Raw genomic sequence first — 27,215 nt, 5'->3', positions numbered from 1 at the left:
GGACATATAGCATAATCAAATGTCAAAAGCCTTTAATATACCAACCCTTTGTTCTGAATGACAGATGGCATCTTAGTTCATCGAAAAACTGTAATCTTTCTCCGATAACATCCCCAATCTGACCTAAATATGCAAACAGGTAGGACACAAACAGATAGGAAGGATACTGAAGCCTCATGTTTACCTCGTATTCTTGTGAAAACTTCAGGTTGTCGTTGGCTTTCAATCGCTCCAGATGATCGGCCAGGTCCAAAATGGGGATTGGTGGGTGGTTGGCCATGCCTATCAATCAAACGGACAAGAGGTCAGTCGCCAGGGTAAGGGGTTGCTACCACAGTTACAACCAGTGAATCATTAGAAAAGCAGCATGTGTGTAAGATGTGGAAGTGATAGTTGTTAGGCCAGTTTTTCACTCAAAGCAGTGGCATGCTCATAGGAAGATATGACAGGAAAGGAAGCCAATGACAATAAATGAAGCACACTTCACTTCCTGTAACACTTCCTACTGTGAGAGAAGAATGTTATTTACGCCGAATAGACCGGCGAGAGTTAACATGACGCAAGACACAAACAAATGCACAAACAAACCAAACGACAACGAAACGAATCAAAAAGTTAGGCCGAAATGTTGTCTGCTTTGATTGATGACTGGGGTGTCATTTTTTTAACTCTGCCTCCTGCGATAGGTGACATGGCAATGAGTAACGTGTGGATTAGATGGGGGGGTGAGATTGACTACAAGCCTATGTAGAAAGGAGGAAGACAGAGGGATGGGAGAAAAAAAAGTAACAAAACAAAAGAGAGAAAAGAAGAATGTGACGAATGCATAAACAAGACCAACTAACTTGACAAATGGAAGTTACTGGGGTAACTAGGGTCACCTGAACCTGCGGAGGAAACGGCGGCATAAATAAAATGTTGCAGACGATCGTAGCAATGTGATGATTATTTTGTTTTAGGGCTAGAAACAGTTGGGGAAGGGGTCTGAAGGAAACTAACGTTCTACATTGTAACATCTAAAATGTCCCATTGACCAGTTAGTACCACACACATTGACATGCTAGAAGCTAGCCTACGCCACAACACGTAAATCAAGGGGAAAGAAATTAAAACACTCAACAAAACAGAGCAGGAGAGGCAATTCGAAGACACTGAAGAACCGAGTCAAGAGATCACACAATCCTATAATGAAATCCATTCTGACCATCAGACATCATACAAAGCCTGCAGGCAGGACGTTTCACCTTGTATAAAAAACTTTAGTGGACTTTACTTTGACAAGGAAGAACTGACATTTTTAAATGTAAATAGTGTTCGGGGTTCGTGACGGCAGCGTCCGCACAAAGGGCTATCACCGTGTCCCAGATAGCTGAGGTTTCATAATAGCCGGGACACAGGCGCCGTATTGCCCACTCTCCCGTCTGAGACAGGTGTCTGTCAGTGGTCTTTTCATCTACACTGATAACACAAGTAGCCATTAGCTAAAGGAAAAAACGGGACCTATTTTCTCGTGTGCTCTCACTCGCGCTCTCTCTCTCTCTCTCTCTCTCTCTCTCTCTCTCTCTCTCTCTCTCTCCGGAGGGTGTTTCTATCGGCCCCTACCGCTCAAGACTCATTTTCATCCGCAGGTTGACAATGGAACAATCGTTCGCCGAGTAGCGTCATGCACACATCAAGCGTCCTCAGAATGGAAATGTGCATTGAGGAGCAGCGACGTGCGAGAGGGATGAAAAGAAGGAGGGAGTGAGGGAAGAGAAACGGGGTATAATGTAGCACCAATCAGAGTTGGAGAGGAAGCTATAAAAGAGGGAGACAGAGATGTTTGGACCTCTCCAGCAAGTCGAGAGACACTTTGAGTGGCTCTTTGGAAAATGAGAAGGGTGTGTGAGACTAATCAAGATGGTTGTAGAGGTTTCCGGAATAGTTCCAGAATGGGGAAAGTGTGGAGGTTTAGATCACTCTGAACTCGGCTTCTCAAAGTGGAAACTGAGAGGGGGAAAAAAGGCCCCCTCTTGCCAAGTTTGTAATGGCCAGTAATGGATATAAGGTCAGTGAGAGTAGGGGTTTCATAAATATTCATAGTCTTTAGAATTTATTCTTCTTTCATACGAGCTGACCTGAAAAATATGGCTTAACATTCTAACATTCTTAGCAGTATCCAAACACCTGTCATACTGCTCCCACTACCAAGTTGAGCGTGTCTCTTCACTCAAAAAAGGTAGCTGGGAGAGAATACATTGGCTCTCCTCTGGACAAATAGACTGTGACGGCCATCTTTTCCCCTTCGGTGACAAAAAGGGTCCCTTGACCAGGCAGCTCAGGCATGACGGATGTTCACCTCACCGCAGAAGGTCAAAAGGGAGGGGACATTTGTGTTCACAGCTTGTCACTGGCCCGCTCTTCCCTCCACTGGCCTAATACAGAATGTAATATGGTATTATGACACTGTCATAGTATTGTAGTCTTCAACTCACCTCTAACTTTGACTTCCAACATGTTAAGCTGTCACTCTGAGGAGACTAGTGTTAGCTTGGCGAAGGCCGCACAGGCAGATGATGTTAACTGCCATAAAAGTGTCAGTCTTACACCTCCTTCTCCAGCATCTCCCTCTCTTTCATTTTTCACTCTGTGTTTTTTCTCTGCCACCTGTCCACACTTTGAACATTGACCCCACAGAATGTTCTAGTCACAAGAGCTCCGTGAGAAGTGTTGGTTTAGCATTTAGGAGATCACATTCACACACTCCCCCAATGATAACTAACCCCATTCACAATTTGATCAATGACATTCATTCTGGTCCTTTAAGTCAGGTAAAGATTAGTAACTACATTCATCTTATTTTGACTTTATTTTGACTTTAAAAAGTCATTGAGTGAATTGGATCTAAGAAGCCCTGCAGTGGTTGGTGTGATTGATGTTTGCTTTCACAATGGGTGAGATGGAAGTGATGGGCGGGAGCCCTTACCAGGCGTTTGGAAGTTCATGCGTCGAAGCTCCACAGGGTCGGTGGGGTTATGAGACAGCATATCCTTACTGTTGGGCAGACTGCCCTTTCTAGCTTCGGATTCTGCCCTTTTCCTGTGGGGAAAAAAACATGTAAAACATCAATACTGTTGTTTTTATTTTTGAAGTTATATCATTTATTTTGTGCATTTTCCTTTCCTGTTGAAGACATTCCCTTAAATTTATATAATCAAATGTATGCTGTCACGCCTTGGTCTCTCGTTGTCTCTGATTGGGAACAGTATTTAGGTAGCCTGGGTTTCACTTTGTATTTCGTGGGTGATTGTTCCTGTCTCTGTGTAGTGTTCACCAGACAGGCTGTAATAGGTTTCACGTTCCGTTTGTTGTTTTTGTATTTATTCGTTATTTCATGTATAGTTCTGTTATTTCTTTCATTAAAGAACATGAGTAACCAACACGCTGCATTTCGGTCCGACTCTCTTTCGACAAACGAAGAACGTCGTTACATATGCATTTTACATATACAATATAATGCCTTAATGATGAATTACATCAGATGTTCCAGGATAGTTCAAGTCCTCCTTTAATCCGACAGATTGTGTTATCTTTAGTATACGTGGGGGTGAATGCTACTCTTAGTGGGACATATATCATAATGTTCATAAATGCTTATCAGATTAACAATTCTAGAGGCATAAAGTTAAAGCATCTTTAATTCCTTCCGACAATACGAACAGAGTTTAAATAATTTCACATCATGCTTATGAGAAGATATCGAGGTGCCATATATATTCAGACCTAAGATTAACCTACACGGAAGATGGAGATTTCATCAATGAACTATAATCCATCCATTTACTTTTTAGCCCTTGCAATCGTTATATCAAAGAGCTTTGACAAGGGGATCTGCCCAAAGACTCAATACATTTGATCTGTGTAACGAGAAGTGTACAGAGTACAAGGGAGACTATCACTCTACTACGAGTGACCTTTTAAATAGTTCATCATCATTTGACTTCTGACCTCCAACCTCTCCTAGTCAGGGCTAAGTGAAATCACTGGCCTGTGACCTTTGCATTATATGGGAAGCAATGAGGCTTGTGTAAACACCCTTGGGGATCAATGGTGTAATGGTCAGGAACAACAACAAAAGACGAAATGGGTCGTGCGAGGTCGATACAGCCCTCTGAGGTCATCGTTGCATGCGTTTTAACACATGCAGACAGGACCATACAGAATGACTCAAGCCTCCACACGATTTGCTACATTTGGTGGAGAAGACGGGCAAGAAAAAGGCTAAAAATGATAGCATGGGTACATCTGAACACAGATGTCTAACATTGTGAGAGTGTGGTAAATCTACCTTAACCAGAACCTACAATGTAATAGCCATCTAGCAAGGGCTCATTTGATATAAACAAATGTAAAATGCAATGCAATGATTGGGGAGGAATTGTGCGGGGAAAGCTGGGAAAATGCTGTTAAAGTGCTTTCCTGGCCAGCGAGTACATTTGGCTGTGACGTCATACTGTTGAAGAAATATATATATTTTTGATAGATATATATCATTTTAAGAATTACGGAGAAAGTGAGGGGGAGCAGTCAAGGCATTGTAATGCATGCAGGTCTGTTCTAGACAGGCAAGTAAGTTGTCTCTTGCGGACGAATGGTGTTGGAATCTAAGAAACGGGGATTTCTAGCGGTTGTGTTCATCAAGAAATGACCCCTTCGTATTGAGACAGACAGGACAATCAGACGTGTTGGTGAGATGGCTCAGTATTCAGTGAATATCAAGATGAAAACGTTACAACGTGTCAACTCTAATGACAAAGTAGGTTCTCGTCAAATGGGAATAATATCAAATATATTGATGTTTTAATGTAATGTAGGGTGAGAGTAACAAAAGCATTGAAAGATCACTTAAAATCTTTAAGAGGAACTGTCCTGGCTGATTAAATATACCGTGTCAATTCAAATTCAAGCATTTGGCACTTGGGTCTGAATTCAGTCAATGCAAACAGCTGACTTTTGAACGAGCGTTGGATTTGCACAGCAGCGGAAAACCACTTTCTGCAATGATTGAACTTTGTCCAACAAGATAGAATGTAGGAAATGTCCTCAAAGGGACACTAAAAGGGTTGAGGTGGGGGTTGTTGTGGTATTGTCAGCATATCACATCCTTTCACTCTTACCTGTCTGGTTTGCTGCTCCATTCGTAAGCAGGGAAAAGAAAGCATGACAGGACGTTAGCTGGCACGGCAACATGACCCGTCGCTATGACGACTGAATAATATTGACAACAGTATCATGCCCCATAGGCTGAAGTTGAAGTATAGCGTTCATATTTTATACTGTAATGTACCATTTCCTGTTAAATACTAACTACAAAAAAATAACAATTGTATCTCAATGTTGATTGGCATGCAAGATTAGCATTGCTTCGCTACGGACACCACGCTCAATTATGCCCCATTGGTTATTTGTTGTTTCAAATACTATAATTTCATCACAGCTGCAATCCAAAGGGGGGGGGGTCCTTTCAGGTGGTTGATTGTCACTCAAGCATGGAAGGTCTCTGTGTGTCTGTTTCTATGCTGAAGAATAACTGCATCAAGGCAACAACACATGACAATACAAATAATGTGCCTGCATGGAGTATTGAAGAAACTCCATAGAAAAACCTAGATAAAATAATTTGAGTTTATATGGCCTTTCCCTTTAACCGTTGTAAAAATTAAAAAAAAAGCCACCTATATTCGTTGTGAAAAAACCATGACTTTCAGCCAGATGAACATAAACATGTTTATGATCTATATGTCCATCTTCCTGTGATCTTCATCAGTTTTGTTGCTATGATGTCTGGAACACAGGGAACCATGACTTTCAGCTCAGATGAACATAAAAATGTTTATGATCTGTATCCAAGTGGGGATGTAGGTGTCCATCTTCCTGTGACTGATTTATAATAGTTGCATTCAGCGCATGTTCTGTGTTTGCTAACATACCTATTGATCTTGTTCACTTTCCCAAGACTGCCTCAACACACAGTGTCATTCAATGTGGATGGTAATGTTGTCATTTTCTCTTCACACAGGGCACCAATTCTATCACATTGATCTTGACAAGTGATATATCTCCTGGTTATGGACCGGAAAGTCCCGACACGCAGGTGTCATTGACTTTGTCATTGTTGTGTAAATCTGCCTGGGCACAAACCTGTAATTCAATTTGTAATTTGTCTATTTAATGTAATGGACAAATTGTTTCCAAAAAATTCAAATATTTGTTGTTGTTTTTTTACGGAAAAGTGGTGCATGCAATATGTATTCAACCCCTTTGCTATGAAGCCCCTAAATAAGATCTGGTGCCACCAATTACCAATTAAGTCACATAATGAATTAAATAAAGTCCACCTGTGTGCAATCTTAGTGTCACATGATCTCAGTATATATACACATGTTCTGAAAGGCCCCAGAGTCTGCAACTCCACTAAACAAGGCGCATCACAAAGCAAGCGGCACCATGAAGCTCAAGGAGCTCCATGGAGCTCCACCAAGGAGCTCTCCAAACAGGTCAGGGACAAAGTTGTGGAGAAGTACAGATCAGGGTTGGGTTATAAAAATATATCAGAAACTTTGAACATCCCACGGAGCACCATTAAATCCATTATTTAGAAAATTGAAAGTATATGTCACCAGAATAAACCTGCCTAAAGATGGCTGCCCACCAAAACTCACAGGCCAGGCACGGAGGGCATTAATCAGTGAGGCAACAAAGATACCAAAGATAACCCTGGAGGAGCTGCGAAGCTCCACAGCGGAGATTGGAGTATCTGTCCATAGATCCACTTCAAGCCGTACACTCCACAGAGCTGGGTTTTACGGAAGAGTGGACAGAAAAAAAGCCATTGCTTAAAGAAAAAAATGAGCAAACACGTTTGGTGTTTGCCTAAAGGCATGTGGGAGACTCCCCAAACATATGGAAGAAGGTAGTCTGGTCAGATGAGACTAAAATTGAGCTTTTTGGCCATCAAGGAAAACGCTATTTCTGGCGCAAACCCAACACCTCTCATAACCCGAGGACGCCATGGTGGGAGCATCATGCTGTGGGGATGTTTTTCCATCGGCAGGGACTGGTCAAAATTGAAGGAATGATGGATGGTGCTAAATACAGGGAAATTCTTGAGGGAAACCTGTTTCGGTCTTCCAGAGAGTTGAGACTGGGACGGAGGTCCTTCCAGCAGGACAATGACCCTAAGCATACTGCTAAGACAACACTCGAGTGGTTAAAAGGGAGACATTTACATGTCTTGGAATGGCCTAGTCAAAGCCCAGACCTCAATCCAATTGAGAATCTGTGGTATGACTTAAAGATTGCTGTACAACAGCAGGAACCCATCCAACTTGAAGGAGCTTTGAGCAGTTTTGCCTTGAAAAATGGGCAAAAATCCCAGTGGCTAGATGTGCCAAGCTTTTGACCTTTCTAGGGAGTTATTCCTAGCCAATGTGCTTCAACACCTGCATTGCTTGCTGTTTGGGGTTTTAGGCTGGGTTTCTGTACAGCACTTTTATATACCAGCTGATGTACGAAGGGCAATATACATACATTTGATTTGGTTTGATTTGAAGCTTAGAGACATACCCCAAGAGACTGGTAGCTGTAGTGCTGCAAAAGGTGGCTCTACAAGGTATTGACTCGGGGGGTTGAACAGTTACGCACGCTCAAGTTTTCTGTCTTATTTCTTGTTTGTTTCACAATAAAAAAAATTGTGCTAGACATGTTGTATACATTAAATGATACAAACCCCATAAAAATCTATTTAAATTCCAGGTTGTAAATAGGAAAAATAGGAAAAATGCCAAGGCGGGTGAATACTTTCGCAAGCCACCATATGTGTGTGATTGAAAGTGCTTGTGTATATGTGTGTGCCTGTTCGTGTGATTGAGCGTGTATCTTTTCTGAAAGGTAGACTGTGTGTGATAGTGTATTTGAATGTACTTAATATGTCTCTCTCTCACCTTCTTGTGTATGTGTATGTGTGTGTGTCTCTTTCTCCAGTCCTTACCTCTTGTACAGGAGGATGGCGATGACGATGCAGATGATAAAGACAACAGCGAGCACTGGGCCCACCACCCAGATAAGTCCCTCCTCCTCGTCAATGATTGGCTGGGGGTCAAGGTCAGCTGACACAAGAGGGTCAGAGTAGGGGCTTGTGGCATACATGGTCTGGGAAGGAGAGGAAGGGGATTGGTATTACTCATAGTGGGGTCATTTATTTAAATAAATAAAAAAATAAAAACATTTAATAGGCTAGTAATTACATGGAGGTAGAATATAGCAGAGTAGAGTAGAGGACGAACTTGGGAAATTATTTTAGCACCACAATGTAGTAACCCAAGTTGTGCAGAATAGGATAGGAAATACTTTTGGCTGTCTCCAATTCCACTATTCCTCTGCCTACTGTGACTTTGAAAACACATTTTGTGATCCCAGTTCAGACTAGGTTCCTTATCGTTCCTCAACATAAAATGATCTCCTCCTCTACAGTGTCTAGAAAAACAACCTGCACTCTCTCACATCTCTATCCTCACAGAGGAACTCCGATCAATAGAACTCAGCCCTTCTGTGAGGCCACTGAAAGTTTCCAAGTTCAAAAGTTTCCAACTTTCATCTTAGAACACGTAGATTCGGTCAGTCTGACTTTCACAAAGACATTGGGACAACCTGTATGTGACGTCTACGCCACCATTAGCCTATTCAAAGTTATTGTGTCAATGCTAATTTACGAATTCACCTCTCCAAACTATATGGGTATGTTGAAATACTGTATCTCTAATATCTCTCATTTCTGCCCTGATAGAGTTCCGTCACGTCATTCTGAGGGGAACAAAATAAAGACTGTGGCTTTGGGGCAAAGAAAAGCCAATCAGTGCTGTGGTGGACAAATTGGAGATTCCCTCCCATTTTGTCAGCCCACCTGCCTGCCGTTATCATCCTCCTTTACCTGTAGTCAGGACTGGCAGAGTCCAAGACAGACTGCCGTAAAACCTCCAAGCTCATCAAATCCATCATTCTTCTGCGTTTAGTCAACTAATCATGCCCCTTTCTCCTTTGACTCACTCACACACACACACACACACACACACACACACACACACACACACACACACACACACACACACACACACACACACACACACACACACAGGCACACACAGGCACACACAGGCACACACAGGCACACACACGCACACACACACACAAGCTGCAATGGAGGAGATAAAGGCATTCGCCCGTAGGCGCGCAATTAAAGAGGAGTCCCGTTATAGAGATATTCCTGCGATTGGCAGGAGCCTCTGTGGAATTTCCCCTCTGCAGTAGCGGACTCCGTTCTTTGCCTTGGCCCTTTTTCAGAGACCGGAGTTCAAAAGGACTCGACGTAACGCATCCATCCAAGGGAGGTGCCCCCTGCCAAGACACAGTGGATTTGGGTCTTTGACGTTTAACATGCAACTTTAAGCATGAAGGCGAAAGATCCCTGGCAAAGGAAATCACCAGAGGGCCGTCTGTAGTGCCTGTTTGAACTAATTCCTTTATGGAGTGGGGTGTCTAAGAGAAGAGAAACAAAGGAAGAGAGAGAGAGAGAGAGAGAGAGAGAAAGGTTTCTAAGAAAAAAAGTATAAAAAAGGCATATACTTACATTTTCAGAGATATCGAGGACAGCAAGCACAAAGAAGATGTACTCTTGGCCGTTGGCGAGCTGCTTGTTTTCAAAGTCACCATAGATCTTGGTGTCTCCCAGAGTGAAGTCGGTGGGAAGGTCTTTGAAGTAGGCAGCGATGTAGGCTTTGGGCTCAGCTTGCCTCCGGAAGCGAAGGCCTCGGCTTGTTCGGTTAATCTCTTTCAGCAGCTAAAAGTGAAGAGTAGAAATGATGCAGACAGTCGATAAAAAGGAACAAAGAGTTGTTTTACAGTCGCACAAACGTGGACACAAACACACACACACACACACAGATCAAATCTGTGTTACATCCCTCCTGATTACAAAAGCTCAAACTACTGATTGCAACGGAAAGAGGAAATATTACCATTTGGATTTCATTTGTCTTACACGGCAAGGATTTTCGACATGTGTGGATTTACCTAAATGAGATTCTAGAATAATCATATGTACTGTCAAACATTTCAAAAGGATTTTAAGTCATCAAAATTCAGATTTTTTAAAGAAAGGAGACAACGTTTTGATGTTCCAGTGGCTCTGCCGTTTCTGTGTGTGTGTGTGTTTGTGCGTGTACACGTGTGTGTATGTGCATGCATGTGTGTGTATTGTGTTCCTGACTGGCTCAGGGTGAAATCCTTGGCCCTGATGTCACAACACATTTTTATTTTTGGCTCCATTGGCGATAGAAAGAGGACGAGGGTTAAAGTGCTTAAGCATTGCATAACCTTTGAAGAAAAGAGAGGCAAATATGTTGTAAACTGACTAAATTTGCAGTACTTGTGGATAGGTAAGGATATATTACGTTGATATATTCCTCAGATACCAGAACCATCACAATTGCATGATGGCTTATAGTCACTGGAATGCACTGATTTTTAATTGTATAGTAGCAAATACCCTGTGGCATGCAAAATAACAGGGGTTAATATAGGTGTGGTTACTCATTGAAAGTGCTAAATGTCCTATGTTTTTGATTTAACTGACCTGCAAGACCAGGTGTGTTGAATTTAGGCTATCACTTAACTGATCAATTAGCTCAGTTGGTCTGGTGTGGTACCGAGTTGGAACAAAATCCTGCAGTACCTGCAGCACTCCAGGAACACATTTGCCTACCCCTGGCCTCAAGGTATCACTTAAACAACAATGCAATGGTGTTCTGTTCCTTGCTCAGCATGGATAATTACATACACACACACACACACACCACCACTCCCATTATGTAAGTGGCCAGGAGCCTTACGCAACATCCAAATCAAAATACAGGGGTGAGTCCCCAAGGCGACTGCATTGTATCATAACAGAAAAATGCTGCTTCAGCATATTCGAACCAGTCTAACCCCCTCTCAGCCCCCCGTCTCCCCTAACTTCTCAAATTGCATTGTTGCACTGCACTAATAGGACGACCTGTCATTATTTACCTACTAGCAACACCAGGCAACCTGGACAGAATGTGAATGAGGTCACACTTTTACAATGGGAGTGTGATTGCTTCCGCACAAAAAAGGCAGAACTTGGCTTGCTCTTATGGGAAAGTGTAATGGTATGCAGTTCGACGCTCAAGTGTTATTGCTATAGGCTACAAGATAACGCTGATTCATGGCCAATGAAAACTGACATAAATAAGGGAATGTATGTAAGGGTTTCATGTCTGCTTGACTTCCCGAAATGAACACAACATATCAACGTAAGCCAAGCCAGCTACTCGGTCAGAACTCTACCTCCATATCTCTCTCTCTCTCTCTCTGGAGTGTGTTTGCGCGCCTGTCAAGTGTCTGCACTGGCTTTGTCACAAGGGCCGGTGGCACTGTCCGATAATGTCTTCAATCATCTCCCATGTCAACACGGCTAAATCCAGCCGCCCTTGGGAAAAGTTGTGAAAAGGTGAGAGCCTGATATTGACAAACAAATCAATTCTGACGGGAGGGGCAACTTTTGGGTAATCGTTCAAGGCCAAAATCGGCAGATGAGACTCAGCGAGACAACAGCATGGCTACCCAGACTATTGCATTGCCCCCCCCCCCCTTTTACACTGCTGGTACTCTTTTGTTATCATCTATGCATAGTCATTTTTATAACTCTACCTACATGTACATATTTCCTCAACTGCACATTGACTCTGTACCGGTACCCCCCTGTGTATAGTCTCACTATTGTTATTTTACTGCTGCTCTTTAATTATTTACTTTTTATTTCTTATTCTTACTCATATATGTTTTAACTGCATTGTTGTTTAGGGGCTCGTAAGCATTTCACTGTTGTATTTGGCACACGTGACAAGTAAATTATTTTATGCATATGAATCTATACTTGAGCCATCTCATATCTAATTACACCAAAAGTCTAGCAATGCAAAAGGTGCTAAAACCATTCTGTTCACAATAATGTTGGGATTCGATCAATTGCAGATACTAGATTACTGAATTGTGCTTTCAAAGAGCATTTTAATTTTACAGCAGTATGTCCTGAATCAAATCAAATCGTATTAGTCAGGTGTAGAACTTACAGTGAAATGCTTACTTACAAGCCCCTAACAACAATGCAGTTAAAAAAATATGCATAAGAATAAGAAATAAAAGTAACAAGTAATTAAAGAGCAGCAGTAAAATAACAATAGTGAGACTATACACAGGGGGGTACCAGTAGAGTCAATGTGACGGGGGCACCGTTAGTTGAGTTGATAGGCACATGTAGGTAGAGTTATTAAAGTGACTATGCATAGATGGTAACAGAGAGTAGCAGCGGTGTAAAAGAGGGGGGGGGGGAAGGCAAATAGTCTGGGTAGCCATTTGATTAGATTTTCAGGAGTCTTATGGCTTGGGGGTAGAAGCTGTTTAGAAGTCTCTTGGACCTGGAATTGGCGCTCCGGTACAGCTTGCCGTGCTGTAGCAGAGGGAACAGTCTATGACTAGGGTGGCTGGAGTCTTTGACAATTTTTAGGGCCTTCCTCTGACACCGCCTGGTATAGAGGTCCTGGATGGCGGGAAGCTTGGCCCCAGTGATGTACTGGGCTGTTCGCACTACCCTGTAGTGCCTTGCGGTCGGAGGCTGAGCAGTTGCCATACCAGGAAGTGATGCAACCAGTCAGGATGCTCTCGATGGTGCAGCTGCTTTTGAGGATCTGAGGACGCATGCCATATCTTTTCAGTCTCCTGAGGGGGAAAAGGTTTTGCCGTTCCCTCTTCATGACTGTCTTGGTGTGCTTGGACCATGTTAGTTTGTTGGTGATGTGGACACCAAGGAACTTGAAGCTCTCAACCTGCTCCACTGCAGGCCCTTCGATGAGAAGGGGGCATGCTCGGGCCTCTTTTTCCTGTAGTCCACAATCATCTCCTCTGTCTTGATCATGTTGAGGGAGAGGTTGTTGTCCTGGCACCACATGGCCAGGTCTTTGACCTCCTCCCTATAGGCTGTCTCGTCATTATCGGTGATCAGGCCTACCAAACTTAATGATGGTGTTGGAGTCGTGCCTGGCTGTGCAGTCATGAGTGAACAGGGAGTACAAGAGGGGACTGAGCACGCACCCCTGAGTGGCCCCTGTGTTGAGGATCAGCGTGGTGAATGTGTTGTTACCTAACCTTGCCATCTGGGGACGGCTCGTCAGGAAGTACAGGATCCAGTTGCAGAGGGAAGTGTTTAGTCCCAGGGTCCTTAGCTTATTGATGAGCTTTGAGGGCACTGTGGTGTTGAACGCTGAGCTGTCCAAAGACATTTCTGGAAGCGCTATCTGGAGACCCACTTACTGCAATTCATTGAATGCCATCCATAGTATCTTATGAGTGCTAGGAATGTTTCACATGTGTTAGGCAGGTGAGTGTGTGGTGTGGTGAGGGCCATTAACATAGCTGAGAGACGGTCTATATGCGTTTCACACATCGCAAAGAGCATGCACACTTTACGATTTGACGGCAAAATCCTGACGTAAGCTTTCTCCACTAATGTACCTGAGCATACACAGTGCATGAAAGCTTCTCAAATACCTAGACCGGCTAAATATAAATGTTGTCAAGTACTTTTGTGCATAACCAATGTGATACCTTTCCCTTGAATAAGGACAGACACAGAGGCCTGATGCAGCTCTTCAAGGTAATTTCAGTTGAGAGGGAGAGAGTGGGTGGGAAGGGGGGGGGGAGTTACAGTGCACTTGATGACTACTCCATGTTCTACCTCATTTCCATATGAATAATGCTCTCTGCGGCTATTTGCATCAATCAACCAGCCCTGTCCCCAGGTTTCCCCACCCCCATCCTCTCCTATCTGCAGAGTTAAGAGCTGAGTTCTTCCTACCACCTTTCATTTTAGTAAAACTTGAGAGAGTGATGAGACCTAGGCAGTCTCTACTGGATTTGGGTTGAAGTTCATTCCATTCCATTCACTCAGTACTGAGTCGTCATTGTGAATAAGAATTTGTTCTTAACTGACTTGCCTAGTTAAAAAAAATAGTATAATAATATAGAGAATCCACAACAGGAATCGAATGATAATGTCTAATAAGGACTTTTTGGAATCTGTATTCATTTCTTGGATTATTTTGTGGTACCTACCTCTTCTAGATTCATCTCATCTGGACTGTCCCAGGGTTTGTGGAACTTTCCTGTGCGCTGTTTCTTCAGAGGCACCACCACTATGTAGTATCCCCTAGAAAACGAGAGGGGAAAGAAAGAAAACAACACAAGCTTTTCAAGGTCATTGTCAGTTCACTCGACAATACGTTTACAATGCACCATTTTTACATGGTCACGTGCTGAGTCGAGACAAAACAAACCAAGATCAAAGCATTTCACTTCAGACACAACAATGTTTAGTCTCCATGGGGACCATAACACGTCTTTTTGTTGAGGATCTTCCTACTAATCCTGAAGGTGTAATAGGGTAGGAGGCGTTGAGGACAACAGACAAAGGCAACAAATGATTGCGACATTAGCGAGTTACGCTAGACCGTTATCATTCCATTAAGAGTTGGTTTTCTTCCATGTTTGTCTTTTAATTGAAGCATGATCAGAAAAGTCGGGCACACTGTCACACCTCGCTGAAGACTCTGTGGGCTAATTAGCAGCCCTTCGCGAGGGAGAGAAGAGGAGCTGGAATTAGAGGGATTTTCATCCCCCCATCGGGCGGCAAGGGAGATAATTGCCTCTGCCAGACTTTTTTGAGGGCTTCTCCTGGCTGGGCACAGTGCTAGCTAGCTTTAGCCAGGAAGGCAGTGTGGCAGGCTAATGGGAAGCTAATTAGCTTAAGCTCTGGCACGGGGGAGAGTGGGCCCGAGCGCATCCAGCAAGATCAAAACCCGAAATGGGGTTTGAAATGCCAGTCTACAATTGGATCTGCATGTTGTCCTTTTGACAACCCAGAGCTTATTTTGAAAGTCAGGGAGATATTACAAGACTTAATACTGGGGAGTGGGATAAATTGGATGGGAGAATGTATGGTGTCATCCTCTCTGTGTTGAGGAAGAGAGAACAAGAGGAACAGGCTTGATACAATGCAATGAATGTAAAATACAGAGTACAATTCTAAAGAAAGCAATGAAGTTCAGTGCTGATGTTCTGACCTTTCAAACCCTGTCAAACTAACAAAGCGGTGAGAAATCTGTGAAAAATCTTGTCCCTTTCAGTTATTAGGTGCAACTATACAGATAACGTAACAGCAATGTGAGTGACATTGAGCTAATAAGGAGAAAGAAGCTTTAATGGTATCATGCTGATATAATTGAACCAAAAGATGAGCTGAAGGTAAATAAATGGATTAGGTCAGGCACCGAGACACATTAATTAAGTGCAATCAAATTAGGCTAAATAGCCAGCTCTGTAAGTACAAGTCTGCAATTAGCGATAGCATTAGTTTTAATCCCCGCCACTCACCTGACTTTCTCTGAAGTCTGGACTGAGGGTAGCTCTACAGTGACTTTGCCATCCAAGTTGGTCTTGCCAATCAGGTAGGGCTTGGTGCGCAGGATGTCTGGGGCGGTCATGGTGGAGACGCGGTGCTGGAGACCGCCAGCGCTGTTGCCCCGGTTGGTTAGCAGGAAGGAGTACTGTGTCTCGGGCTGCAGACCTGTGATCAGCTTCTGAGTGAGCTTGCCGTCCACCTCCACACTCTGGCCGTCATCATAAAGGATCTGGATGTGCGATGGAAGGAAAGGGTGTGTGAATGTATGGTCAGGGACATGTCTGAACTTCTGCTCAATACGGTAGCTGGTTAAGATATTTATATGTAAGTGATAATCAACGAAGGGCTATGCATTCTATGTAAAATAATGAATGACGTGGAAGGTGTGTTTCACGACCTGCTAGCGGAGTTGAACTAATCTTCCACGGAGTTGGAATATTTTCCAGAGAACACATACAGCCCCGAGTTGATTGTCCCTTTTATACCATGGCTATAATTGAACACATTTGTCGCTAGACATGTGTTCATTTGCAGGTAGAAATCGGTTCAAATTCCACTGAAGTAGCTAGCAAGTTTACTAGAGACACTATATATAGAAAAGTATGTGGACACCCCTTAAAATGAGTGGATTTGGCTATTTCAGCCACACCCGTTGCTGACAGGTATATAAAATCGAGCACACAGCTATGCTATCTTTGGCAGTAGAATGACCTTACTGAAGAGCCCAGTGAATTTCAACGTGGCACCGTCAAAGAATGCCACCTTTCCAACAAGTCAGTTCATCAAGTTTCAGCCCTGCTAAAGCTGCCCCGGTCAACTGTAAGTGCTGTTATTTTGAAGTGAAAATGTTTAGGAGCAACAATGGCTCAACCATGAAGTGGTAGGCCACACAAGCTCACAGAACAGGGCCGAGTGCTGAAGCACATAGAACTCAAAAATCATCTGTCCTCGGTTGCAACACTCACTACCGAGTTCCAAACCGCCTCTGGAAGTAAAGTTAGCACAATAACTGCATAGTGCCAACAGCACCAAAGCATAGTGCCATCTGTAAAGTTTGGTGGAGGAGGAATAATGGTCTGGGGCTGTTTTTCAACCCCATCGAACACCTTTGGGAAGATGTGGAACGCCGACTGTGAGCCAGGCCATGATTTTTAAATGAGATGTTCGACAAGCAGGTATCCACATACTTTTGATCATGTAGTGAAGCTACAGTAGTTGCCTCGCTAACCAAACAAACAGACTTGCTAGTTTAGCTAACCAAACCACTCAGTCCTAGCTTGCTATTATGAAAATCGAATTCAACAATGCCAGTAATGGTTTTAATTCAACTTTTGCTTTCAGGAAATAAGGCACACTCTAGAAGGCCCTTTAAGCCAATCAGAAACAAGTAATATTTTCTGGATTGCTGTCCTCAAACATTGTTGACTAAAATACGAAAAACTCTTACTGTGAAGGGCTGAGCTGCATTATAGTTGTCTGGTATCTCCCAGGTGAGGAGCACAGCTGTCTTCATGGCAGCTTTCACATGAAAATTTTTTGCAAACACTGCTGAAAGAAAGGGGGAGCAGATGATTTAGACACGAAACAAACAACCCTCGAATGGATTCCGGAGCAACAAACCTCTTACCTGAACATGTTTCCCGTTACAACCAGTCTGAAACCAGCACGAGAGTGGTCTTAGCAGGGCTACAGTACTCCCATCTTACCTTAGCTTACTTTTATCTTACCTTTTAATTAACAGCAGCTCTTTAACCTAATGGCTCACCGTTGGCTTGGCTGACAAGACATCGGACACATATACTTACTCCACCTGTTCATGATACCTTTCTTTCTTATGGGGAGGGAGTGCTATGTATACATACAGATGATTTTAAAACAATCCTGAGATCGGATGAATCTGTTTGTTCTTCTGCCACTATGGCTTTACGAGGTGGTTGCTGTTGGTGGTGGCTGTGGGGTGAAGTTGGATTTGTGGGCGGGAGGTTGAATTGCGGTGGGGTCCTACCTTGATCCAAGGGCTGTGTCCTGAACTGGACACTGGGGCTATAGGGGCCGGAGCCTTTGCTGGTGAAGGCACACATTTTGATATCGTAAGTGGTGTCTGCCTTGAGGCTGTCAAGGGTGATGGTGGACTCAGGGGCGGTGATGAAGAGTTCCGAGGGGCTCCGAGGGCTGTTGATGTCCTTGTACTGCAGGGCATACTTCACGATAACGCCGTTGCGCTCCGCCAGTAACAGTGGATTCCAGCTCACCTGAATGGTGGTAGTAGTGCCGCCCTCAGCTACAATGCTTTGAGGGAAGCCGCTAGGCATATCTTCAGGTGTGCTGATTTCTTTGACCGTCTCCTCGCCGAAGCCCACCTTGTTACGGGTGGACAAGCGGAAGGTGTATGATGCCCCCTTGTGGATCTCTTTGGTGGTGTAGTGGTTCTCACGCTCTGGGAACTCAATGATGGTCAGAGGGTCGACATCTTTGCGGCCGAAGCGGAGGCGGTAGCCCTGCAGGGGGCCGTGGGTTAAAGCCGGGGGGTGCCATTGGAGGAGGGCAGTGCCCATATTGGTGGGGCTGACCATGAGTCGTGGTTTTTCAGGTACTAAGAGAAGAGCAGTGACAAAACACAATTTTCAATACAAATACCATGCAAAAAAAAACCTTCAAACTGCTATAGCATTTTAAAAGGAATATCCAACGGACATTACGACAATTATGAGAGGATGATGACATCCCAAAACAACCCAATCCAAAATGCATGACAGCAAAATCTGATCTCCTTTCCTACTCAGCGTAAAGGGTTGTCATTGCCTGATGCTGTTATGACTTCATGAGTAGGCTTACCCCACCAAGGGAGCAGTAGATAGCTAACACCCTGTTTGCATAAATGCTACTGCTGTTTGCTTTGATACCTAACCAATATGGCATACCTGTGAAGCCTTCACTGAGTGAAGGCTCCTATCCCCCCTACCCTACACACACACACACACATTTGCCATTTGTATCTGTACGCCGGTGGAGGCAGGTGGAAGGCTTTTCAGACAAGATTAGACGGCAGCGCAATTATATGTCAAAAACACACAGCAAAGTATTTCTGAATTGCCATTTGGATTGTGTCATGCCTCTCTCTCAAAAGAAACCAATGAGAGCAGAACAGACTGTCGGGCTGCCATTAATTTGGAATTATTTTTCTTCCCCTATTTCCCCACCTGATTTTTCCATTAGTTCCTTAACCCCTGTGAGCATTCCAATGTCAAAGCGGCGGCTGAGCGGAATTACAATTGTTGTCATAATTGAGGTGGCAATTAGCCGCATTCACACTTTAATAGCCATGGGGGGGAAAGGTCGATTAGCATTTTTTTTTGCTTCCTTTCATTGGGTGCAATTTTCACAGCTCTCTACAGCACAAATGCATTTTGGGATGATCACAGGGTACATTAGCAGAGGGGCAGGGGGAGATTTGTCAATGATGACAGTTCCCTTACCTGCGCCAGTGGTGGTGATCAGCTTGGCCTTGCTGCGAGCTCCGTCTCCCTTTGTTGTGTAGGCTGCCACTGCAACTGAGTACATAGTCTCAGCCTGCAGCTCTGTGATGACCATTTCCTGTGGATTAGAATAATAGGGATTTTTTTAGAACTCTTGCTAGGGATTGTGCTGCAATTTGGGCATTTTTGCGGGGTGGGGGTAATATTTTTGTGCATGCATTTATGCTGTAATTAATTCAGAGGACATTATCGCACAGATATCAGCTCACTAATTAGTGAATGACTGGCAAAGAACATGGTTGGTACAAATCTGTCCTGCCACTATATAGTCCACCATCCTTTGCTCAATGCATATGATCCTTAGCTCCATGCAAACAATCTGGACTGGTGGACGTGTCAGCATAGGTCACTCTATGCATTGAAAAGGCAAGGGTGTAAGTAGTGCAGTACCAAAGGTAACATACAGTATTATATTTTTGAAACTAGGTCCCCTTTCTAAAATCTTGTTTATTATAATCAACACCGCGAAGCATTCATGAATAGCCTTGTAATGTTGGCTATGGATTTCTGTTAGTAAGCCATTCCATATCAATTTACAAGTAGAAAACAAGCAGTTAGAGTATGTTTTTCTCTTTTTGTCTTAGCTTGATTCAGAACAGTTAGGAGGTAATGTGAGGTTCAATACAGCCAAAACCATGCGAAGGTCAGGAACAGAGGAGACACAGAGCATGCAGGGGATCGAAGGGGGGGATGGGATTAACTCTGTATTAGGTCTCTGTATCTACTCACATGTTCAGTTGAATCATCATATTCCCACTGATTAAGATGTGAGAGAGAGAGGAAAGAAGAGAGAAAACAAAACAAAGGCAAAGTACAGAGTCAGCGGTCACTAGTGAGATAGTAGAGTACAGAGAGCAGTAGAGGAGAAGCCACAGACAAGACACATATACTAACGGATGATTTTACCCCGAAGAGATCTCATTCACTGACCACCAATAAGTTATTGAATATGTCAGTTCCATTGCATTTAAGGATGTGTGATTCATCGCATTTCAATTAATGCCCTATACAGTTCATTCGGAAACTCTTCAGACCCCTTCCCTTATTCCACATTTTGTTACGTTACAGATTTATTCTGAAATTGATTAAATTATTATTCTTATTTTTTTACATACAATACCCCATAATGACAAAGTGAAAGTAGGTTTAGACATTATTGATAAAAAATAAATAAATAAATATTAATTTAGACCCTTTGCTATGAGACTCTGAAATTGAACTCAGGTGCATCCCGTTTCCATTGATCATCCTTGAGATGTTTCTACAACTTGATTGGAGTCCACCTGTGGTAAATTGAATTGGTTGGACATGATTTAGAAAGGCACACACCTGTCTATAGCAGGTCCCACGGTCAAAGGAATTGTCCATAGAGCCCCGAGACAGGATTGTGTCGAGGCAAAGATCTAGGGAAGGGTACCAAAAACTGTCTGCAGCATTGAAGGTCCCCAAGAACACAGTGGCCTCCATCATTCTTAAATGGAAGAAGTTTGGAACCGCCAAGACTCTTCCTAGAGCTGGCCTGTCATGGTTGTTGTAATGGACAGACCAAGGGGCAGCGTGTGTAGAGTTCCACATCTTTATTACAGTGAAACTTCAAACTTCAAACAATAAACCAACAATGAAAATGTGACATCAGTGGTGCTACAAGCACAAACACAAACAGAATATCACACAAAGCAGGTGGGAGAAAGGGCTTCCTAAATATGGGAACCATACAACCCAGCCACAAAGAAAATCAATGACTAGAACACCCCCCTAGTCACGCTCTGACCTAAACACCATAGAGAACCGAGGGCTCTCTATGGTCAGGGCATGACAGTACCCCCCCCCCCCAAAGGTGCGGACTCCGGCCGCAAAACCTGAAACCAAATGGGGAAGTGTAGGGGGGTGACTAGAGTTGGTGGCGGGCCGGTGCGGGTCGTAGCCTCCACCCGACCACGGATCCGGCCATGGAGCTGGGTTGGACGCCGCGCCCGGACTGGGCACCGGCGCAGAAGAGAGCTCCGGCCATGGAGCTGGGTTGGACAACGTGCCTGTACTGGGCACCGGCGCAGAGGAAGGCTCCGGCCATGGAGCTGGACACATAAAAAAATCAATGACTAGAACACCCCCCCCTAGTCACGCTCTGACCTTAACACCATAGAGAACCGAGGGCTCTCTATGGTCAGGGCGTGACATGGCTGCCTGTCCAAACTGAGCAATCGGGGGAGAAGGGCCAAGAACCTGATGGTTACTCTGACAGAGCTCTGAATGCCACGTGTCACGTCTGGAGGAAACCTGGCACCATCCCTACGGTGAAGCACAGTGGTGGCAGCATCATGCTGTGGGGATGTTTTTCAGTGGCAGGGACTGGGAGACTAGTCAGAATTGAGGCAAAGATGAATGGAGCAAAGTACAGATAGATCCTTGATGAAAACCTGCTCCAAAGCACTCAGGGCCTCAGACTGGGGTGAAGGTTCACATTACAACAGGACAACAACCCTAAGCACACAGCCAAGACAGCGCAGGAGTGGCTCCGGGACAAGTCTCTGAATGTCCTTGAGCTGCCCATCCAGAACCCAGACTTGAACCCGATCGAACATCTCTGAAGAGACCTGAAAATAGCTGTGCAGCAATGCTCCCCATCCAACCTGACAGAGCTTGAGAGGATATGCCGAGAAGAATGGGAGAAACTCCCCAAATGCAGGTTTGTCGCATCATACCCAAGAAGACTCAAGGCTGTAATTGTTGCCAAAGGTGCATCAACAAAGTACTGAATAAATGCTATGAATACTTTTGTACAGTGCCTTGCAAAAGTATTCACCCCCCTTGATGTTTTTCCTATTTCGTTGCATTACAACCTGTAATGTAAATACATTTTTATTTGGATTTCATGTAATGGACATTCACAAAATAGTCCAAATTGGTGAAGTGAATGAAAAAAATAACTTGTTTAAAAATGTTTTTCTATAAATAAAACGGAAAAGTGGTTTGTGAATATGTATTCACCCCCTTTGCTATGAAGCCCCTAAATAAGATATGGTGCAACCAATTACCTTCATAATGAATTAAATAAAGTCCACCTGTGTGTAATCTAAGTGTCACATGATTTGTCACATGATCTCAGTATATATACACCTGTTCTGAAAGGCCCCAGAGTCTGCAACACCACTAAGCAAGGGGCAACACCAAGCATGCAGCACCATGCACACCAAGGAGCTCTCCAAACGGGTCAGGGACAAAGTTGTGGAGAAGTACAGATCAGGGTTGGGTTATAAAAAAATATCAGAAACTTTGAACATCCCACAGAGCACCATTAAATCCATACACTCCACAGAGCTGGGCTTTACAGAAGAGTGGCCAGAAAAAAAGCCATTGCTTTAAAGAAAAAAATAAGCAAACACGTTCAGTGTTCGCCAAAAGGCATGTGGAAGACTCCCCAAACATATGGAAGAAGGGATTCTGGTCAGATGAGACTAAAATTGAGCTTTTTGGCCATCAAGGAAAACGCTATGTCTGGCACAAACCCAACACCTCTCATCACCCCGAGAATTTTATCCCCACAGTGAAGCGTGGTGGCAGCATCATGCTGTGGGGATGTTTTTCATCGGCATGGACTGGGAAACTGGTCAAAATTGAATGAATCATGGATGGTGCTAAATACAGGGAAATTCTTGAGGGAAACCTGTTTCAGTCTTCCAGAGATTTGAGACTGGGATGGAGGTTCACCTTCCAGCAAGAAAATTACATACTGCTAAAGCAACACTCGAGTGGATTAAGGGGAAACATTTACATGTCTTGGAATGGCCTAGTCAAAGCCCAGGCCTCAATCCAATTGAGGATCTGTGGTATGACTTAAAGATTGCTGTACAATAGCAGGAACCCATCCAACTTGAAGGAACTGGAGCAGTTTTGCCTTGAAGAATGGGCAAAAATCCTAGTGGTTTGATGTGCCAAGCTTATAGAGACATATCCCAAGAGACTTGCAGCTGTAATTGCTGCAATAGGTGGCTCTACAAAGTATTGACTTTGGGGGGTGAAACTTTTTCTGTTTTTTTGTTTGTTTCACAATAAAGAATATTTTGCATCTTCAAAGTGGTAAGTATGTTGTGTAAATCAAATGATACAAACCCCCAAAAAATCTATTTGTATTCCAGGTTGTAAGGTAACAAAATAGGAAAAATGCCAAGGGGTGAATATTTTCACAAGGCATTGTAAATGTGATATCTGTTTTTTTTATATTACATTCGCAAACATTTCTAAAAAACAGTTTTTGCTTTGTCATTATGGGATAATGTGTTCAGTTGATGTGGGGGAAAAAAACAATTTAATCCATTTTAAAATAAGGCTGTAACGTAACAAATTGTGGTACTTTCCGAATGCACTGTAGTTCCTGTGATTGTCTCCACTAGATAATGAGAGTAACATATGGTGAGTCCCATACTGCGTAGGTCTATTCCTATAAATGCACACCAATGTATGAATGTGTATCTATCATATATTTACTCAATGGGTGACTCAAAGTTTCAAAGATCCTGAGAAAAACTAATTGGTGTCATCAGGTTTAAACCATATCGTAAAAACGTGTGGTTTTAACCACACTTTATACGGCTTAGTAGTGTATCCTTGTATTTTCACTCTGGCAGGTGTGACTCTTTTGCTCTGTCCTTGTGTCAGAGAACTTCTCAAGGTGAGAGAACCTGAGAGTTTTGGGCGGAAGGCGGAGGAGGAGAGTGCTTACCTGCGCATCGTCAATCAAGATGTCCTTGATGGCTGGCTGTCCCATGGGCTCCCCATTAACCATCCTGACATAGTGCACCTGGTACCCTCGGATCTGCCCGTGCTGCTTGGTGGGCATTGGCGAGCGCCAGATTACTTTTATTGACGTAGAGTTGACAGTCTCCACCTCGACTTTACGAGGCGGGCCACTGGGAACTGGAGGAACACCATGGGATAAAAGAAAGAAGGTCAAGATTATAGAGAACCCCTTCTCCCTGTTTAATTTCTGGCCAACTCCAAAGAGCAAAATGCTGGAGTGAAAAAATCTACAAAAGGGGAGCATACGGCAACAAGCACTGTATGATATCAATATTTCAACAATGGCAAGGGAAAAGAAAAACAACCCCAAAAACAGGTCTGACAATTGACCTAATCTGGAAACATTCAAAAATGGGAGTAGTGGATTAAAAACATGGAATAAAAATGTGTTTGTTAAAATTGAAAAGAGGAGCCAAAGGGGATGCTTCAAAAGCTTGAAGCACCCTGCAAGAATTTTGGCTAATGAAGCGTGAAGAAAAAGTTAAATAAAATATATATTTTTAAAAATGTGTTGTTTTTTTGGCCAATTAAAAAATAACCTTCCCTTTCCACTGTCCATAAATTCACATTTAGTCAAATTCATAAAAAAAATGTTAAAATCTCAAGTTTTTTTCTCATACAAAAAAAGACAGTTTGGGACTGGAAGTCAAAGGTCTGAAGTGCTTCAATGCAGGAGAAAATGCCATACCATATGTTGAAATTGAGTATTAGGGGATAAAGGCAGAAAAATACTGACAAAAAGTTAAATGAGCTTTACAAAAAAGTTAGGACAGTCTGTTCAGTAAAAAAAAAGTTGCACAGCAGTGGTCCAAGTTAGTAAAAGTGGGCTCATAATGAGAGTTAGGAGTGTTGCCAACTTTGATAGAAGCAGGAGGAAGAAGAAGAGAGGGATGCTAAGTCAGAGGGACTGTTAATGCTGTTAGACAGTATCTGAAGGGGGTTAGAGGTTAGAGGGCAGACTGGATTTGCAACGGGGCAGCGGTTTCGGAAAAACATACCATCCTCCTCGGTGCGGATGAGTTGTGGTAAGCTTTCAGGTCCTTCACCCACATCTGTGTGAGCAGTCACTGTCACACGGTATTCAGTCCATTTTTCCAAGTGTTCCAAGAGGTACTGGGAGCTTTCTGAAGGGATGTCGGATATTTTTCGGGTGGTGGTGTCCTCCCCTTCAGTGGCGGCGTATTGGACAGCATACTTAACTATGATCCCATTTTGTAAGTCCGTAGGAGGAGGCCGCCAACTTACCAGGATATTGGTGGAGCTGGGGCTAGAGCACTTGATATCCTGAGGTGGAGCTGAGGGCTCTGATTGGAGGAGTGGATAGGAAGAGGAGCAGGGTTTTGTTTGATTGGATCAACCATTTTAGTTGTGGTTTTGTTTGTTTCGAGGAGGGGTTTCACAGGTAGGTTGAAGTTTTTTTGGGTTGGGATGATGGTGGTGGAAACGAACAAACAATAAAGAAAAGGGAAAGGGAAAAATAAATATGACATGAGGACGAAGCACAAGCACTGAAACAATGTTTGCAAAGAAGTGGTATCAAAAGTCAATGAGGTTTCACAATCAAGATGAGACAAAAAGCAAGACAAAAGACTAACACTTTTCAAACAAGGTCAACTCAATTAATAAAAACACATACAATGAGCATGTATGGATGGGGTTGTCATGAGATAATAGGACACCTTCACAATATGTAACCTACCTTTGTAAATGAAAAATGTGACATTCTTTCCTAAAAACTATTATCACTCTAGGGATTCATATCTTCGGCTTATAACCAAGACTAAGCCCAAATTTCATATGAACTTATCAAATGACTGCTCAGTAAAAGTTATCTTGATCACATAAAATCCTAATAAATTCCAACCAAATATCATACATTTGCCAAGCAGTTACCACAAATCCAAAAACATAAAGGTTGATGCTTAAACTCTAGCAAGGTGTAAAAAGTTGTATTGGTCACCAACCTTTCCGAAGCCTGTTGGTTTGTGGTAAAAGCCTGATCGTACAAAAGAGAACTTCCCAAGGTGATATGACTGACTTTTGAAAGTCTCAACACATTGGCATGCAGACATCTTTTCTTGATACCTCCCATCGCGTTAGGACTTTTTGAACTTAATACCTACCTGTTCTCTGCCTTTTTGTCTTGCACAGACCTCCGGTTTATTTTAAATATATTAAAAATAATATTTCAAATCAGTTTTTGAAAAGAAATGTTCAATTTTCTAATAGTCAATACACTACTTGTTTGTACCTAGCTTTCAATTTGGTGCCTTGATCAATTTTGTCATTTCAATAAACCTGAGGTCTTATTGTTTGGAAAAATGGTAATTCTCTATCTTCAGTGATACTACTTGCTTTTGAGCTTTCTATGGAATTTGTAGTCCATCCAATTATTTGTAAAAAAATTGTTAAGGGGTTGGCATTACCAATTATGCTACTGAGAAAGGGAAACCCCTCTGACCTCCAGATAAAATGGGCAGAATTTTATTTACATAGAAAGCTCAGTCTCAATACGCAAATACTCTGACATGGCTTACATGCAAAACCAAGAGACAAGGCTTCCAATAGCGGGATAACATGCACTTTTGTTAATCAAAAACAACAGACAGTCAGATAAATAGGAAATATATTTTTTATGAATAATTCAAAGCTCTATTTTTGGTTGGGATGTTTTGCACATCAAAGATGTTGAAGAGGAGTAGATTCTGTATATAGTTTGACCTTGTCTGTTGACTTCACAGGAGAGCCCGAGTGAACTCTGTCCATGCAGCCATTTCAAAGTTAATAGGTGCATTGTCAGGTAGACAACAAAACACACTGTTTCAGCTCCAATTGTTGCAGAACTAACCCATTTTCAAGGTCATCCACCGCTTTCGATTACATTTATTTTTATTAAGAGTTATCAATCTCTTTCGATGACATTTATTTTTTATCATGTCATTGACCTGTTTTTGGCAAAAGGTATTGAAATTAGCGGATGTAATTCTAAACTGACCAAGGTAGATGCGTTTGAAAATGTAAGAATGTATTTTCTCTCCAAGGAGTTTCCACATCCAGTGGTAAACTGTCTGGCCAGAGCTGAGATATGGAAGAGGACCTACGTGTTTGAGGGGTTTCTGCGGAGATCTCATTGGTGTAGGCCCCGATACCGTGCTTACTGCGCGCGGCTAGCTGGAAAGTATAAGTAGTGAAGGGCTTCAAGTCCTTCAGAAGGTACGTGGTGGTAGGCTCAAAGCTGATGCGTTTCTGTTGAGAAAATGGTATGTCATCAGTTCAGGACTTCAAAAAAACGTGTACCATTGGACGTAAGA

The 27,215-nt window shown here is 43.0% G+C and overlaps 1 protein-coding gene across 26 annotated transcripts in view; it reads right to left on the bottom strand.

Annotated features, from left to right (window-relative positions):
• Positions 1–27,215, bottom strand: part of LOC135516331 (receptor-type tyrosine-protein phosphatase delta-like) — a 606,705-nt gene that overhangs the window by 43,907 nt on the left and 535,583 nt on the right. For 6 of the 26 annotated variants that reach the window (XM_064940532.1, XM_064940530.1, XM_064940536.1 and 3 more), the window contains 15 exons: positions 27,006–27,150; positions 24,903–25,208; positions 23,828–24,021; positions 19,837–19,863; positions 19,048–19,165; positions 17,577–18,164; positions 17,019–17,116; positions 15,544–15,800; positions 14,227–14,320; positions 9,665–9,874; positions 8,030–8,190; positions 5,157–5,171; positions 2,966–3,078; positions 846–887; positions 185–282 (listed from right to left, as the gene is read on the bottom strand). In XM_064940532.1, coding sequence (XP_064796604.1) covers positions 185–282; positions 846–887; positions 2,966–3,078; positions 5,157–5,171; positions 8,030–8,190; positions 9,665–9,874; positions 14,227–14,320; positions 15,544–15,800; positions 17,019–17,116; positions 17,577–18,164; positions 19,048–19,165; positions 19,837–19,863; positions 23,828–24,021; positions 24,903–25,208; positions 27,006–27,150 — 2,466 coding nt within the window. The remainder of the gene's footprint in view (positions 1–184; positions 283–845; positions 888–2,965; positions 3,079–5,156; positions 5,172–8,029; positions 8,191–9,664; positions 9,875–14,226; positions 14,321–15,543; positions 15,801–17,018; positions 17,117–17,576; positions 18,165–19,047; positions 19,166–19,836; positions 19,864–23,827; positions 24,022–24,902; positions 25,209–27,005; positions 27,151–27,215) is intronic. The other 20 variants (XM_064940542.1, XM_064940544.1, XM_064940537.1 and 17 more) reach the window with 14 other exon arrangements.

This window comes from Oncorhynchus masou, chromosome 27 (genome assembly GCF_036934945.1).
Source record: "Oncorhynchus masou masou isolate Uvic2021 chromosome 27, UVic_Omas_1.1, whole genome shotgun sequence".
Taxonomy (NCBI): domain Eukaryota; kingdom Metazoa; phylum Chordata; class Actinopteri; order Salmoniformes; family Salmonidae; genus Oncorhynchus; species Oncorhynchus masou.
Note: the sequence above shows the minus strand (reverse complement) of the source record. Positions and strands in the feature narration are given on the sequence as shown.